Here is an 18192-nt window from a genome sequence, read left to right on the forward strand (position 1 = left end):
ATCAAAATTTCAGGGGCAATAAGTTTAAAATAGCCTTGAACAGATTTTTCTGATATATTCAGTAAGTGCTTGGTGAGATGGACATTTTTACTGTTAGTTTCTCTCTAAATTCTATAGTTTTCCAGAAAATAGCTAACAAACAGCAGTTTGCTTCCTATGTTTGATCATTAGCCTTGGCGACCATGATGATCAATCTATCAAGATACAGATCACATAAAGATGCCAGACAGAACAAAAAACAATAAGGCAACTGTAGTGTTTAACAGATATGATTAATCCAGCTCTTTTTTCTTCTGAGACAAAGTTTTATTCAAATAGCCTTGTTTGCATCAGTTTGTCATGTCTGTCTAGCAGTCTGTGACTTATTTTGTAGGCAAAACAAAAATCATTTAAATGAGCTAACAATTTATTTTCTTTCTATGATTAACAAATGTAAATTTCTCCTCAGTTAACAATGGCAAAATGTGTTCTTTGCATATAAATTTGTTTATTGTGAATTCTATTTTTTTTTTGCAGTTTTTAGTCTTTCTTCTGTGTTGGTCAATCAAATATATGTTTAGGTTGAACTAATCCTCCTCTTCCTTTCTGAGTCCATGTTTTTGGCCCTTCTCCACAGAGTTTGTGTAGGTGTTGATTTCAAGTAGCTGAGTGATAGCAGTCTGAAATATATATGTTATAATATATAATTTTGAAGAAAAAAAATATTATTCAAGAGCAATTAAACTGGAAAAGGAATTGATGATTTCAGCAATGTTGACTATTTGTACATCTTTAAATTTTGCTGATTATTCTAGTTTTTAAAAGTTTATCTGTATTTTTGTAAAAGTTAACGACAATGGACGACGGACGCCAAGTGATGAGAAAAGCTCACTTGGCTCTTCGGGCCAGGTGAGCTAAAAAGGGTATATATTTACAGTAGTGATTGTTTTTCAATCCTAATTTACAAATTAAATGATTCAGATGCTTAATCATGTGTAAAAATCGGTGTCAAGAATCAGAAGTTGTTATGAAATTGTAATATACAGAAAGGGATGCGGCATACGGATGTGGTAACCATTCAATGATTTTACAGCTGGCACCATAGGCCTTCAGAAGACTTGAAGTCTTCTTCCACCAAAAATATTGACTATTTATTACTAATTATTGAGCTCAACAGTCTGTTCAGTTTTGTTCCAGTCAGATTTCCTCTATTTATAAGTTTTCAACAGAACATGCATTTTACTCCTTTGTTAATTTTTTGGCCATGTTGGCCATCTAGGTTGGCAGGCGGGGTCAAAGACCACATTTTTCAAATTAAATATTCCAATGGACACATGTCTTTGAAAGAAAAATCAATGAGAACCTAATTCAGCCCTGGAGTTGGAATACACAATGACTGATGCAAACAGACAACAGATCTTACAGCACAGTGAACATGATGAACAGCTAGCTTATTGTAATCTATTACTTACCTAACTGTACACAACAGAGAATGGAAGTCATCAACTGTCATACTTTTACTATCAACTTTTCTCATGTCTACAAAGTCGTCTTGGATGATCTAAAATAATAATTTTCATCTTTAGATAACCCTAGAAATATTCAGCTTCTTGGAATCTACCTAAAAACTTAAACTTACTTCAAGGTCCGCTGCAATCTCAACATAAATAAAAGAAGAATGTGTTTGAGGACACAAATGCCGCTCTGAAGCTCTGCAAGGACACAAGTGCCCCTCTGAAGCTCTGCAAGGACACAAATGCCCCTCTGAAGCTCTGCAAGGACACAAATGCCCCTCTGAAGCTCTGCAAGGACACACATGCCCCTCTGAAGCTCTTCAAGGACACAAATGTCCCTCTGAAGCTCCGCAAGGACACAAATGCCCCTCTGAAGCTCTGCAAGGACACAAATGCCCCTCTGAAGCTCTGCAAGGACACAAATGCCCCTCTGAAGCTCTGCAAGGACACAAATGCCCCTCTGAAGCTCTGCAATTTTCAAGTTAAAAAGAGGCATAACTCTTATACAGTAAAAGATCTTACAAGCTAAATTCAATCTATGACTGCTTGTTTTTGTGCTTAGCATTGTGTATGAGTTTCATAAATTTGAATGAGGAAAACTTAAGTTAAGAGTGCAGAAACATAAATGAGATAATAGATAAACAATTTAAAGTTGGTAAAAAATTTGCATTTAAGGGCAATTAGGAGTGATATTAGCATTTTTGTTGATTTTGTGTTGCTGTCAGATAATTGTTAAGACTTAATAAAACATGGCAAAAACTCCAATAAGGAGACATCCATCATCCAATAGTTTTGGTCATATAAAAAGTTTTATCGATCTTATATTGTTGATCATTTTTGCCATTCACAATTCCTACTTATATGTTAAGTTATTTTTATTTTATTCTGGAATAGCTCGCAACAATATAGATAATATCCATTTTTATTTTCTGTTCATGAACATACCTTCTGCAATTCATCTGTTAATGAATAATTAATCTGTTTAGCCAATGTGATGTATGTGCGTATCTTGGTCAACAATTCTGCTGTCATCCCCGATTCTAACATGCTAAAATGGGCTATCCAATCTTCTGGCATTATCTTGGCTTCTAATGGTAATAAACAATCACTCTGAAAATAAACCGTCTAAGATTCAAATACCAATCAAAATAATAGTTTCATTCATGATAAATATTTACAGATTGACGATTGATTGTTGGTGTTTTACATCACTTTCAGCACAAAAGTCAGTTCTTATTGGTGGAAAAAGAGATCCACAAACCTTCTGAAAGAAAAATAACAATCTTTAAAAGTGATTAATGTTTGGTATCGATTGCACCTGCCACATCTAGGGTTCCAACGCACAACATGCACAATGTCAGTGTTGACAACTCTGCCAATTCCTGGTACAGTAATGTTCATCGAGGGGAAAACACTTTTAAAACTTTCAATTCAGCAATGAATTTCATTGATTTTCACTACTTCAGAAGATGTCATCATGAGCTACACCTAAGGCAATTTTCAAACAGGACCTGGACACATAATATGGGTACCCTACTGGAGCCCCATTAGTAGCAGAGCACTTACAGGTAATATAGATTTTGCCTCAGACAGAATCATTACAGCAACATTTGCCATGAAATCTTGTTTGTGGTAACTGAAATCATACTCCACTTTCTGCCAGCTGATCAAGTTACCTAATGCTGTCATGTTCTTAACACCTGGAAAGACAAAAAGATCACAAAAATTACATAGACAATGACTGTATAGTGGCTTTTAATATCAGCTGTATTTGTATGAGGCTGAGAAACGTAATGTGAACTATTACACCTGTTTCGAGCCAAGTCTCAAAAGGACACAATAATACATCACTTAAAGTATATAATTATTGTCTTTAGCATAGCAACTGATTTCAACAGTAAATATAAATAAATATTGCCAGATTTAAAACAAAAGTGCTTCAAAAAACTTCACTGAAAATGCTGAAATTGATATTTTTGCATGGTTGTTTTTGTGTGTTTCATATGTAAACATTCAATTTTTTTCTATCAATGATTGGGGCCATAGAATAATCTCATTATAGATACTGATCTTTCTCAAAGGCAAGTATTGGTAAAATATATATGAGCAGACCTTGATGAGATAAATGTTCAACCCAACATACCCCCAGCTTCAAGTTGACCAGGTTGTAGTACTGTTTCATCTATGACTAATGATGTCCTCTCTGGTAGTTGCAAGACTCCAGATTTTAAACGGTTTGCTGTGTAGTCTTTTTCTGGACATAATCGTAAAGTATTCATGTTTTCTATTGACAAGGGCAGTAAATGTGACTGAAAATAAAAGAAATGGTTAAAAGTAATACAAACTGTGAGAGACAATTAATGTGTGTGATTCACAAAGTAATTCATCTGGTATGTAAGCTGAAAATTTGAGTAGAGATCAAATACAGAGGTCTTAATTAATCAGAAAACTAAAATGAACATGATGCTACACATAGATAAAAACATTCCCATACAATGATGCTCTGTTCACATGATCACATTTCAATTTCAACAAAGTATTGGTCAAACCCTAGTTTTGGCATATATCAAAAACGTCCACATCATAATAAACATGAGTATTTAGTTCCAAGTGAAATTGACCACAACATCATGAACTACTGTAAGCTAAATTTAAACCAACCTGATATAAAATAACAGACTGTTACATGCCCAGACATGAAAACGTCAAGTTCTTCATTTTTAATAGGCAGGGCAAAATAGCCAAGAAATAAAGTACTCATATTGTTATTAAGGTATACCTGTGAAAGCAGTCCTGCCATGAACACTTGTAATAGCTGACCATATTTAGGCGTTACTGGGCAATGACTGAGGTTCAGACTGAACTTTCCCAACGGCATCACATCGGCTCTCCCATACCTAAAAAACATTTTTTAATTGAGTTTAAAATCAATTGCTATGGTTCAGTGTGACAAAGTAGCTTCAAATGGAACAGACTCCAAAAGCCTGCATATTTAGGTGATGCAAGAAAACAAAGATGCAGCATCAGCTTTTTAATAGTGTTGTGGATTCATTTTATTCGTTGTGTACCAAATTTCATGGGTTTAGTGGGTACTGATGAAACACAAATTTAAATGTTAAAGGAAGTACAAATTTTCTGTAGGCTTTGTGTGCAGAAATCGGCAACACCACGGAATCAAATATCCATGAAAATGCAAAATTTTTAATCCACAAAAATTGATACCCACAACATGAATTTTTCTAGCATTCCACAGGGTCCGGTTTTCGGACCCATTCCCAACGGCAAAAAACCTACATTTTTCCCAATTTTGGGAGTAAAATTCCCAAATGATCACAAAATTAAATAGAAACGGGATATATTTTATACAGAACTCAAAATATTTTAGTTCACAAATTTTCTTGTCCAAACAAAAAATAAAATGTAACAATCCTTTAAGAAGTTAGAACTCATTATTTTGATACTCAAATAAACTTTAAAGCCATCTTGTTATATTTAAAAACAAAGAAGGTGTAGGTAGTCCTTACTTTATTTTCACCAACAAAACAAAATTTAATGAACAAAACACATTAAAACTAACATCCGGTATATTGGTTGTTTTTCCCAATTTCATTGAAAACCGCGTTAAAAAATTCCCAAAACTGGCCAGGGTCCTTTTTCCCAAAATACTCGGATAAACCCCTGCACAAAAATCAATAAACCCACAATATTGCTCTTCTCTTATTGGCTTTACCAAGCAAAAACTGGCAAAAAATACTGTTTTGCTAGTTCAGCCTCCAACGTCCAAAAGTAGGATTTTGTTTAGTATTTCCCATTTATTCAAGGGCAACAAGACGGACAATATATTATTGTTAACTATTGACACCCTCGCTGAAATCAGTTACCAAACATAGAACTATTATGGTAATTGAATACTTACACAGAGGATAATAGATGCAAAAGAAAAAACTCTGCAGCTAGACTGTCTCCTAGTAATGCATGTTCCAACAATTCCATTATTCTCCCTCTTAAAGTATCTATTTCTTGCTCCAGTTGCTGAAATTCTGAGAGAGAAAAATTGCATTAACAAGTACACTGACAATAAACATGATCAAGGTTCTTACCATGTATTCAAAGAAGAGGTTATCATTTATTTTTTAAATAAAAAAAAAATGTTGGAACTTTGCCAGAACTATCCTTTTTAATTTGGAAAATCAAGATGCCTGATTTATAAAGTACAAATGAAAGAAACACAGCATTTTTTCAATTTTCTTTCCGCAAACACTGTTGAGCTCAGATAAAACAGCTAGCTTCAAGATGATCATTGGCTTTATGGAAGTTCCCATTGAATGAAATCCACAGATGACAATAGCTATTATATCTATTCAATGAGACAGTTCAGCTTCCAGGCCTCTACATTAACATTTTTTCTAACTTGTCCCTTCGGACAAGTGGCAAGAAAATCAGCTTGTCCGAACTCTTAACTCACTTGCCCGAATTCATAATTGAAAATCTAACATATTGATGATTTATGCAATAATAACACTTGGGCTTTGATTGTACCTAATAAAAGGAGCATTTTGTAATGTTATTATATGAATACCACATCAAAATACATTTCATTATTTCAGAATGAAAGTTTTTTTTGCAAGACTGTGTTCTCTGACTCAATGTCACTATCATTTGTCAATCATTAAATCATCATTTCTTCCCAAACCACTACGTTCCCCTATGGACCTATTCATTTTTTAGTAGTGGTATGGGTTAAACCAAGGATGTAAATACACCTGGCCACCTTGAACATGTATATGAGTAAACCTTTTTAATTTATTGATGATGTCAAAACAAGCTTTTACAATTTATTTTGATTTGTATATATACATTGATATATGATCATAAAGTACATACACATTTCACTAAAAAATCTGCCTTTTTAATTTAGATTTTTTTTTTTTTTTTTTATCTTAAATTTTTATATCATAGATCTTATCAAATAAAACCTCTTTTAATGTATTGCTATGCATAAAAGCAAAATCAAATGAAACATACTTTAATTTAATATTCTAAAGTTTAGGTAAAACTCCATATGGAGGTGCTCCTAATTCAAGGAAGCTTATACTAAGAAGATACATTAACATTGGTTTCTTTCCCCTTACTTATATCCCCCTGGTCAATGGCTGCCAGTATGTTCAAATACTCCAAATCAGAGACATATTATACAAGTTTTATATGTCTCTGGTTCAATCAATGAATAATTATTTCATTAAGTATGATCAATAAAACAATCATTCATATTTTTGGGAATGTATAAGTCTTGAATTTGATCTATTTTTATCTGACCTTGATTTTTCACTTGTCCCATCGGACAAGTAGTATGGTGAATCTACTTGCCCGACACCTGTGTCCACTTGTCCTGGACAATCGGACAAACGTTAATGTCGAGCCCTGGCTTCCAAGAATTCAAATACCCTGAATAACACACACTGATTCTCATGTCATGAAAGGTTTTGTTTCCTTCAAAATGATTTGTTATTTCTTTTGAAAGTAGCTTTAGCATATAAAGATTAAAACTGTAGTCCACAACTCTGCACTTACTAGCTTTATATTCGTCTGTGTCTGGTATCTGTGGCAGCAGTGGATTATTGTGTGTCAGTTTGTTACACAAAACAGCATGTAATCTTGGTACCAATGAAGGGGGCGGGGCATGAGCATTGATCTCTTCTACAGGTGGCTGATATCCTTCTACACCAAATTCTTCAGGTTGACTAGAATATTATAAAATTATTTGGTGTAATTTTCAAAATATTATAAACAGGTCAAATATGCAAATTTTATTTCTTTACTGTGGATTATTTTTGCAGCTGTTCAATATGATGATTTCACAATTTTATTTAATCTCAAAATTGGGGAAAATAATCCCCTCATTTAATTGTCCTTCTTGACAATTTATCTTGTATAAAATAAAAAAATATCTATAATCAATCAATATAAAACGGGTGATGGAAGCTTGTTGGTACTCACTTTTCTTTCTGTATGTTAAGTTACTTCATAAATTTCCCATTTTTCCACCACATTAAAATGTTTTAATTTAATAATGCACTTACTTTTCAGGATTAAATTGTGCTAAGGCTGGATCCACAGATAATATTCCAATGAATTCTACCATGTCATTCACTTTAAACTTGTCAATATCATCATAAATCTGAAATTACAAGATTAAAATTGTCAGAATATTATGTCAGAAGTCTTACGATAAAAGGCCAAACAATTATTTGCATAACAAATATTGTAACTTGAGGACTCAAATGTCCCCCCCTTACTTTTCTTTAAGAAACAATCAAAAGATTCTATTTGGTCTTTTATTTGGTTCATGCATCATTATTTGATATTTTGATTTTGAATTCTTACAAACTCATAGAAAAATGGGTTTGGACCAACTTCTTATGTAAGGAGTACCTTAATTGCAAATCCTTAAACTAGAGGCTCTCAAGTGCCTGTGTCGCTCACCTGTTACTGTAGTTACTGATGTCAGCCATCTTGGTTGGTAGGCGGGGTCATTAGACACTTTTTTTTTATAGATACCCTAGTAATGATTGTGGCCAAGTTTGGTTTAATTTGGCCCAGCTTTAGAAAAGAAGATTTTTGTACAAGTTACAACAAGAATGTGTCCAAAGTACACGCATGCCCCACTCGCACTATCATTTTTCATGTTCAATGGACCGTGAAATTGGGTAAAAAAGACTAATTTGGCTTTAAAATTAAAAAGATCATATCATAAGCAAAAAGTGTACTAAGTTTCAAGTTGATTGGACTTCAGCTTCATCAAAAACTACCTTGACCAAAAACTTTAACCTGAAACTCCCATTTTCATTTTCTATGTTCAGTGGACCGTGAAATTGGGGTCAAAAGTCTAATTTGGCTTTAAAATTAGAAAGATCATATCATAAGCAACAAGTGTACTAAGTTTCAAGTTGATTGGACTTCAGCTTCATCAAAAACTACCTTGACCAAAAACTTTAACCTGAAAGGACGGACGGACGCACAGACGAACGGAGGCACAGACCAGAAAACATAATGCCCCTCTACTATCGTAGGTGGGGCATAAAAATGACGAAAAGTAGTTAAAAATTTACTATAAAGGGCAATAACTCTTTTAGGGGTCCTCTGACAATTTTGGTCATGTTGACTTATTTGTAGATCTTACTTTGCTGAACATTATTGCTGTTTACAGTTTATCTCTATCTATAATGGTATTCACGATAATAACCAAAAACTGCAAAATTTCCTTTAAATTACAAATTTTAGGGCAGCAACCCAACAACGGGTTGTGGGATTAATCTGAAAATTTGTGAGGGGATATTTCTTATTCTGATGGACATTTAATAAATCTTGAAAGATTTGCTCTAAATGTCTTAGTTTTAAAGATATATAGCAAAAACAGCATTTTACCACTATGTTCTAATTTTAGCCATGTCGGCCATTTTGTTTGGTAGGCGGGGTCATCGGACACATTTTTAAAACTATATACCACAATGATGATTGTGGCCAAGTTTAGTTAAATTTGGCTTAGCAGTTTCAGAGAAGATAATTGTACAAGTTACAAAAGATGACGAAAAGTTTGTTAAAAATTGACTATAAAGGGTAATAACTCCTTAGGGGGTTGACTGACAATTTTGGTCATGTTGACTTATTTGTAGGTCTTACTTGGCTGAACATTATTGCTGTTTACAGTTTATCTCTATCTATAATAGTATTCAAAATAATAACCAAAAGCTGCAAAATTTACTTAAAATTACCAATTCAGGGGCAGCAACCCAACAACAGGTTGTCCAAATTGTCTGAAAATTTCAGGGCAGATAGATCTTGACCTGATCAACAATTTTATCCCATGTCAGATTTGCTCTAAATGCTTTGGTTTCAAAGATATAAGCCAAAATATACATTTTACCCCTGTGTTCTATTTTTAGCCATGGTGGCCATCTTGGTTTGATGGCCAGGTCACCGGACAAATTTTTAAACTAGATACCCCAAGGATGATTGTGGCCAAGTTTGGTTAAGTTTGGCCCTGTAGTTTCAGAGGAGAAGATTTTTGTAAAAGTTTACAGACGACGGACGCCAAGTGATGAGAAAAACTCACTTGACCTTTCAGGTCAGGTGAGCTAAAAATACTAATGAACATTAATTATGTTTTGTTTTTTCTCTCCACATTTTCAAACAATTTTACATAAAATTTAGCCATGTTGAAAAACTTGTACTTGCCTTCACTAAACAAGCCGTGCCCTTTTCGTCTTGCAAAGGAAAGTTTAAATCATGACCAACATTTGGAGGCTGTGCTGAAAAATACAATAAAAGTATATAATTTTCCTTTTCCCTTAATGCAATAATAATTCCACGTTTGAGCAATATATACATATTCAAAAGTTACAGTAACAAGATTATGCTTAAATGTACATGCCCTAGTTTCTATTTTTTAATAAAGAATAACAATTCTTATTTTCATTATTTTTATAGGTTTTCACCCTATCAATACATTTTCCCAAAATAGTTGGTTGAAATGTATTTTTTTTTACCTTTGAATAAAATTAATAAAAAAGTAATTTTTTAATATCTTTCAACTAAATCACTCTAAATATTTTCCAAACATTAGTCTGTCAGATATCAGAATTTTTTTCTTAAATTTTAGCCTTGCATATTATGCTTTAGGTCTTTGAAGTTTTTGCTGCTGCCTCATCTGAGATCTTATTCATTCAATTCAAAAGATATCAGCAACAGTCTTTCCTAAAAAAACCTGATTATAAAAGAATTTAGAAAAGTTTGTTGTTGTTTTTTTAGAATAACAGGTTGGTCTTCACACACCTCCTACATTTAAGTGTAAAAATACCTTGTGTATTTTCTGTTCTTGTTCTTTTAGATTCTGCTGAATCACAGGATTCTGTACCTCCACTTGGTTCTGAAGTCTCCATAGCAACATCTTCTGATTCTTCATCGAAGGAACGTTTATTTCTGACTGGAACATGTGACATTGATGGTTGAGCTTTGACTCCTGCCTTGTCAGCATATGTCTAAAATATACACAAGAGTGCACACGCTGAAATGTCTCGCCTTCTATACTATAATTATTGATATTATGTTGATAGTCCTAAGTATACAGCTAAGCTTTATTACAACTGTCACATAAACTTAACATTAACCAAGATAACTAAACAGACCAATGAACCTTGAAAATGAGGTCAAGGTCAGATGAACCATGCCAGGCAGACATGTACAGCTAACAATGCTTCTATACAACATATATAGTTGACCCATTACTTATAGTTTAAGAAAAATAGACCAAAACACAAAAACTTAACACTGTGCAATGAACCGTGAAAATGAGGTCACGGTCTAATAAAACCTGCGCGACTGACATAAAGATCATGAAATGTTTCCATACACCAAATATAGTTGACCTATGGCATATAGTATTAGATAAAAAGACCAAAACTAAAAAATTTAACTATAACCACTGAACCATGAAAATGGGGTCAAGGACACATGACTATGCTCGCTAGACATGTACACCTTACAATCATTCCATACAACAAATATAGAAGACCTATTGCATATAGTATGAGAAAAACAGACCAAAACACAAAAATTTAACTATAACCACTGAACCATGAAAATGAGGTCAAGGTCAGATGACACCTGCCAGTTGGACATGTACACCTTACAGTCCTTCTATACACCGAATATACTAGCCCTATTGCTTATAGTATCTGAGATATGGACTTGACCACCAAAACTTAACCTTGTTCACTGATCCATGAAATGAGGTCGAGGTCAAGTGAAAACTGTCTGACAGACATGAGGACCTTGCAAGGTACGCACATATGAAATATAGTTATCCTATTACTTATAATAAGAGAGAATTCAACATTACAAAAAATTTGAACTTTTTTTTCAAGTGGTCACTGAACCATGAAAATGAGGTCAAGGATATTGGACATGTGACTGACGGAAACTTCGTAACATGAAGCATCTATATACAAAGTATGACGCATCCAGGTCTTTCACCTTCTAAAATATAAAGCTTTTAAGAAGTGAGCTAACACCGCCGCCGCCGCCGGATCACTATCCCTATGTCGAGCTTTCTGCAACAAAAGTTGCAGGCTCGACAAAAATCAGATGACATATTTTTAAAAGAGTTAAATTGTTCATTTTATAATAAGATACTATAAGCATTATTATAAGTTGTAAAAAATATTTTTGGGGATACATTATTTCATGTTTAGGTCTTAATAGCCCATTTTGTGTAAGACTTGCTGCAAAATTTGTTATCGAAGAAATACATATCAAAGTTGTGAATAACATCTGTCCGAATATTCAAGGCAAAAAAAAAAGCCATCAAATCATAACAGTTGTCATTTTTTTAGGTCCAGAATATGTGGGCAAAGGCAAATGTAATATTTTTCTTCTGCATTATTAAACTGCAATTTGAATGCATAATTGTACTGTTATATAAACATGCAGCTTCAAAATATTTCTAAATTGCATATACTTTGCCTTTACAACAATTTTACTATTATTTTCAAACCCTACCTCTTTTACCCAAGTTGTCTCCCCTGGTATTGGTACACAATATATTGTTTGTCTGTCCATAGTAACATTGTCTCTGGATTCTAAATCTATCTGTTGCGATTTCTGCAACATCATAAATTAAATACATTGTATACATAAATCAAAGAATTATAAAGTCTACATGCTGAACACATATTGGCTAAACAATTAATTCAAACTAGACACAATTTTATCCACTGTTAGCTGGTTTATTCTTTTACACTGTAAAAATTCAGTGAGGTATTCTATTTATTTGTTTTGAGTCTTTAATAAAGCATATATGTGTATATAAGCATGGATGTGCACTGACCTGCATTCACCAGTATCAGGAGTTTCATTATCTTTCATGTTGACTGGTACTTACCATGTTTGTAGGTGGTACTTTTAAATTTATTCCATGAATATCTTATATAAAAATTCCTACATTTAGGCGGTACTTGTCAATAGCATAGGAGGGTAAAAGTACCGGGTACCGCCTCCTAATGAATGGCCTGCAGTATTGAAACCAGAAGTAGGTCATGGATGTGCACTGACCTGCATTCACCAGTATTGAAACCAGAAGTAGGTCTTGTTCAGGCTTAACTTTAATTAATGCAAATTCAGCTCAACTCTTACACTATTTAAATTCATGCTGATAGTGTTCATAAACAACAAGAAAAATAATAAAATATAAAATTTTATGACGCCATATTTGACCAAATTGAAATTGTTGATGAATAACAGGAATCTCTACTGCTAAAGGCTAGTCCAGATTAAGATAAGCAGAGGATCTCAATGCCACCAAGATCTTGTTGTAATAATAACATAATGATAATTTATTATATTGGAGAATGTTATGAATTTTAATGACTAAAACATTACAGCCTTCATGTAAACTTACAGAACAGTCTGCGATGTCTTTATACATCCCTGATTTCTGTGTTACTTTCGATGTTTCTAAATCCTTCACCTGATAGAGTCCAAGGTAGAATTCTGGATCATATATATCCTGGACCATACATCTAAATCTCACTAAAGAGTTTGGTTTCAGTGTATGTAGTGGAGTATCATTTAAACTTGGTACCTGCAAATATAGAAAACTTCTTTTAAACAAAAGTTCTGCTTTTAAGTAGGTATTATGGAACAAAACCAGTTAGGCTATAAATAATAAATCTTCACCAGACCCTGTTAATTATGGGTTTTAGCATTTACTACTTTTTAATTGTCTTTCTTTTGGCCAATATAACTTCAACTAATAAAAGCTCTACTTGTGCTATAATATTTAAAGACCTCTTTTCAGTATTCTCACTAGTACTTGCAATTTTTCATTCAAGTTCATGTATGACTGACAGTTATTGTATAAACTTTTAAATACATATCATAATTAACATGAAAGACACTTTCATTTGAGTGACGACTTTGGTACTTATAGGTGACTATATCATGTCTTTCATTTATAATTATGTAAACATAATTTTGGAAGGAATTGAATATTAATCCCTTTCCACTTTGCACTTGTGAGTGCTACAAGGCAGCATTCGCACCCGCAAAGTCGAAGGGATTAATATAAGTTTCAAAACTTGTTTCCCAATCCACTAAAAATAAATATGTTTAAATGGATAGTAGCTACGATTTTCATTAAAATTACTTTTTTAATCTGTATGCCAGATTTTGTACAAAAAGTAAAATAAGTATGATTAAAACAATTACTGGTTACTTTCCATTTAGCATTTAGAAGCTTTTTAACGTTTAACACCAACATTTATTTATTGTCTATAGATAATAATTCGATGTTTAGCCCAACCCTTATTCCTATGACCTATGTTGACCTTTACTCTTTGGTTCCCAATGTGCAATCGCATATTGTGCCTGGAAGGGAAAACGGTCGAAGAGGGGAATGTTATTCAAATTGTACTTGAATTTACAGTTTCAGCTAGAACAGAAACAAAAAGAGGTGCAGACAAGTTATTGTAAATAATAAATAAAAAACGTTGATGAGATTGGTCATTAAAATCACTCAAAACTCCTGCGACGCAGGAAAAGTCGAACAGAAGTAGCTGACGGTTTGCATAATGTTTACATTTCTTAAATTTTCCAGATCACATGAATATAAATCGCAATGTGTTCATTATTGTCAAAAATATGTTTATAAATTACGGGCAGTGATCTCCCACCTTAGAAGAAATTAGAAATCAACTTCCTACAAGTATTATTCTTCAAGTGTATCCTTCATGGAGGCCCCAATTTAACACACAAACATGTGTATACATTATCGGCATGGTTTGGAGAATCTAAGGTTGGAATAATATGCCGGTTTTTGTTATATTATTTATTTACATAAATTGGGAAATGGCGTCAAATATGTACGTTTAATATAGAGTATTATCAAATACGTAAGAAAACAAAAAGCACATATTCATATCTATTTATATCTTGGTTAGCTCACTTGCTGTGTCGGAAAGTAAACCCGATGCATAATTAATGAGATGAATAGGCACGCAACACGATATAAATGATCAATTATTAACACTTCTGTAGTTTATGAAAACATTCTAGCGATCTTATTGCTTATATTTAGTACATATCTTTGATTTTAGCAGCTTTAAAACTTGTTAATAATTTTGTCAAAATCGTAGCTACTATCCCTTTAAAGTAAAGTAAGGATTTGAAAATATTCCTATTTTAGCAATGGGACAAATACATGATGTAATGGCTTTTCCCTTACTTAATGTGAAATAGCTTGTCACCAATTGGATAATTTACTCATTTACAATGAAAACTATTATTGAGAATCAGATTATCTGGAGCTGTACTTTTCAAATACAATAACCCTTTCTACTATAAATACATGTAAATCATGACTTCACACCTACTGAACTTTTCATGCAATATACTTATTTTATAAAAAATAAATGTGTGCACGCACAATTCTAATATTATGTTTGAAATTTCAACCTCCTTAACTAAACAAACTGAAATCAAACGATTGACCTCCTTAAACTAATGTGCCACAGGCAAAAATATTTTACATCAAACTTGCATGTACCCCAATTCAATCAGGTCAATAGATTTAAACACATTAACTTACCTCCAACGAATGACATAAGAAATTAAAACACTTTTAACTTATCCCAACTTAGGGCAAAAGACTAAACCCCTCATTACTTACCCAACTCAGGGCATAGTTGGTTTGCATCTTACTGCTGAAGTATTCTTTAACACCATTATCATTTTGTTTGTTTTCTGAAAGTATACAAAATCCAGTCTTCATTGGATAACTTGTTACATGTACATGTTAATACATTGTAGAAGTAAATAAAAGATATATCATGTATATAATTATGTTGTTTTAACCCTTTAATTTTAGACATATACTATTATGATTCAGGAATGTTTTCAATAAATGAATGGAAACATGTGATGTACTTTATGATCAAACAACCCAATTCAATTGATTTTTTTACTACATTTGTACTAACATAAAGAAGTCTACATCCAAAATATTTTCTATGTTGAGAAAAAAAAAAACACAAAACTTTCTGTACATATATACACATGCATGGTATGATCTCTGTATTGAAGGCTTTATTTTGACCTATAAGTTTGTGAACCCAAGCTCTGTGTTGAAGGCTGAACTTTGACCAATAATTGTTAACTTGTATTTTAAACATGTGACATAGATCTATAGAGAAATGTCTTATTGACACATCTTAATTGTGTTAGGCAGACACAAATACACCCAGTCATCACGTTCAACCACAAGACCAAGTTTGTAAAATTCTTTATTATTGTCTGACTTCTATATACATGTATTTGCAGAAAAAAAATCTTAAATTTTTTTTTTTTTTTAACCCTTTCAACGCTATACACAGCATATGCCGCGATGACATACGCCGTCCGCCACTGCTATTCGCGGCATATGCCGCGATGACAACGGATTTTTCATCAGGACTCTTAAACCATTCGGTTTTCATTCAGGTCCTCTCTAATTTTTCCTTGTATGAATCGAGGATATGCAAGGTCTCATTTGCGCTTGAAATCCCGGCAATTTTTATTGCAAAATCATGCAGTAGAAGGAAAATTGAAGGAAAATAAAAACAAATATTTTGACAAATGCAAATGGCGGAAATCGGAAACGAGGCTGTAAATATGGAAATATTTCAGCATTTCTATGGCGAAACTGACAACGAGGATTAGTTAAAAGGTTTCTTGTTATCTCAATGTGTTTATTACATTAAATTCGTGTGGAAAATATGATTTGATTGATCATTACGAGACGTAGAAAAAGGGGGGAAAACGGAGGTTGACTGAAAATTTTGAGGACGGAGCTACTGATTTGTGCCACGATTACATAATACGTTGTGTATGGTGCAATACGCTACGGAATCGAGCAATTGGGTGTCTTCTTTATAATGTGGCAGATGAAACAACAAAATAGATGAAGACTAAAAGTAGTTTTTATTCAAAATTCAACACAAATGTAATAAATTACACCTTTTACCTGTTAATTACCTGAAAATGCAGGTAACCTGATAAAAATTTTACTGAAATAACTGCCTAACATTACAGTTCATACTCTCCTGAGCATTTTTCATGCAATAACTTTCTCTGTATCTCTTATAATAAAAAAGATACAGCAGTTTGAAAAGGAATATACTGTTCTAATGAATGAACACAAAAAAATGCAGCAGCAGCAGCCATTTTTCTATTTTTTTGTGTAGCGTTGAAAGGGTTAATTTATATTTTTTTCCCTTGCCGATGATGTTACCAGAAATTTTTATGCATAATGGTAAAATGTACTCTCTCTTTTAAACATTAAACTAGAGGCTCTTAAGAGCCTGTGTTGCTCACCTTGGTCTATGTGCATATTAATTAAACTAAAGATACAGATGGATTAATGACAAAATTGTGTTTTGGTGATGGTGATGTGTTTGTAGATCTTACTTTACTGAACATTCTTGCTACTTACAATTATCTCTATCTATAATGAACATGACCCATTAGCATGATTAGTTACAGAGGAAATTATTTTGTTAAAATTTACAAAAATTTACAAAATTTATGAAAATTGAGTGTAAAGGGCAATAACTCTTCAAGGGGTCAACTGACCATTTTGGTCAAGCTGACTTATTTGTAGATCTTACTTTGCTGAACATTATTGCTGTTTAGTTTATCTCTATCTGTAATAATATTCAAGATGACCAAAAACAGCAAAATTTCCTTAAAATTGCCAATTCAGGGGCAGCAACCCAACAACCAGTTGTCTGATTCGTCTTAAAATTTCAGGGCAGATAGATCTAGACTTGATAAACAATTTGATCCATGTCAGATTTGCTCTAAATGCTTTGGTTTCAGAGTTATAAGCCAAATCTATATTTTACCCCCTATGTTCTATTTTTAGCCATGGCGGCCATCTTGGTTGGTTGGCCAGGTCACCACACACATTTGTTAAACTATATATCCCAAGGATGATTGTGGCAAAGTTTGGTTAAATTTGGCCCAGTAGTTTAGAGGAAAAGATTTTTGTAAAAGTTAATGACGACAGATGCCAAGTGATAAAAAAAATTGACGGATTTTGACGAATTACATTTAATTTTCTAAATAATAACAGTAAAGATAATTATTTGAGACCTCTGACTAATAACAATTAGGATATTTCAACAAATCACATGACATTTTTAACCAATTTGACAGTAACGGTAGCTGAAAATAACAGTTTGCAGCTTGACGATAAATTAAGGGCATTATTTCCTACCCCCTTTATAAATGCGAAGACAGTATATTACCCTATAAGGAGCACATACAACACAACTGCACATCATTACAACATTTCCAACAAAATAAGCTTTTAATTATAAAGTGAGCCTTTAGCAGTTATGTGTCCAGTTAATACAAATAAAGCACATGTATACCTGTAAATTATATGAATCAAAACTAATCAGGTATAATTTATATAAAAAAAAATACGTTGTCAATATCAGCGAATAATTGATTTACCAATAATGTTTTGAATTATAGCCAATGGGTTATTAATCCAATCATCACCAATACCAGGCATTTTTGTCTATAGTAGCAATCAACAAAATACTGAGGGACAGGAACAATGTGATGAGAAATGGCGGGAAATTAAATGGACATTCTAGAA

General features: G+C 33.0%; 1 protein-coding gene across 1 annotated transcript; it reads right to left on the bottom strand.

The window, feature by feature from the left end:
- Positions 1–388: 388 nt before the first annotated feature.
- Positions 389–18192, bottom strand: LOC143072944 (mini-chromosome maintenance complex-binding protein-like). The gene is made up of 15 exons (XM_076248117.1): positions 18045–18192; positions 15217–15290; positions 12949–13131; positions 12051–12152; positions 10351–10531; positions 9729–9802; positions 7574–7671; positions 7065–7234; positions 5410–5533; positions 4273–4390; positions 3637–3802; positions 3060–3193; positions 2439–2603; positions 1452–1540; positions 389–659 (listed from the first exon to the last, which is right to left on the bottom strand). The coding sequence occupies exons 1-15, from the start codon at positions 18103–18105 to the stop codon at positions 557–559; spliced, it is 1842 nt and encodes a 613-aa protein (XP_076104232.1). The 5' UTR covers positions 18106–18192; the 3' UTR covers positions 389–556.

This window comes from Mytilus galloprovincialis, chromosome 4 (assembly GCF_965363235.1).
Source record: "Mytilus galloprovincialis chromosome 4, xbMytGall1.hap1.1, whole genome shotgun sequence".
In the NCBI taxonomy this organism is placed as follows: Eukaryota; Metazoa; Mollusca; class Bivalvia; order Mytilida; family Mytilidae; genus Mytilus; species Mytilus galloprovincialis.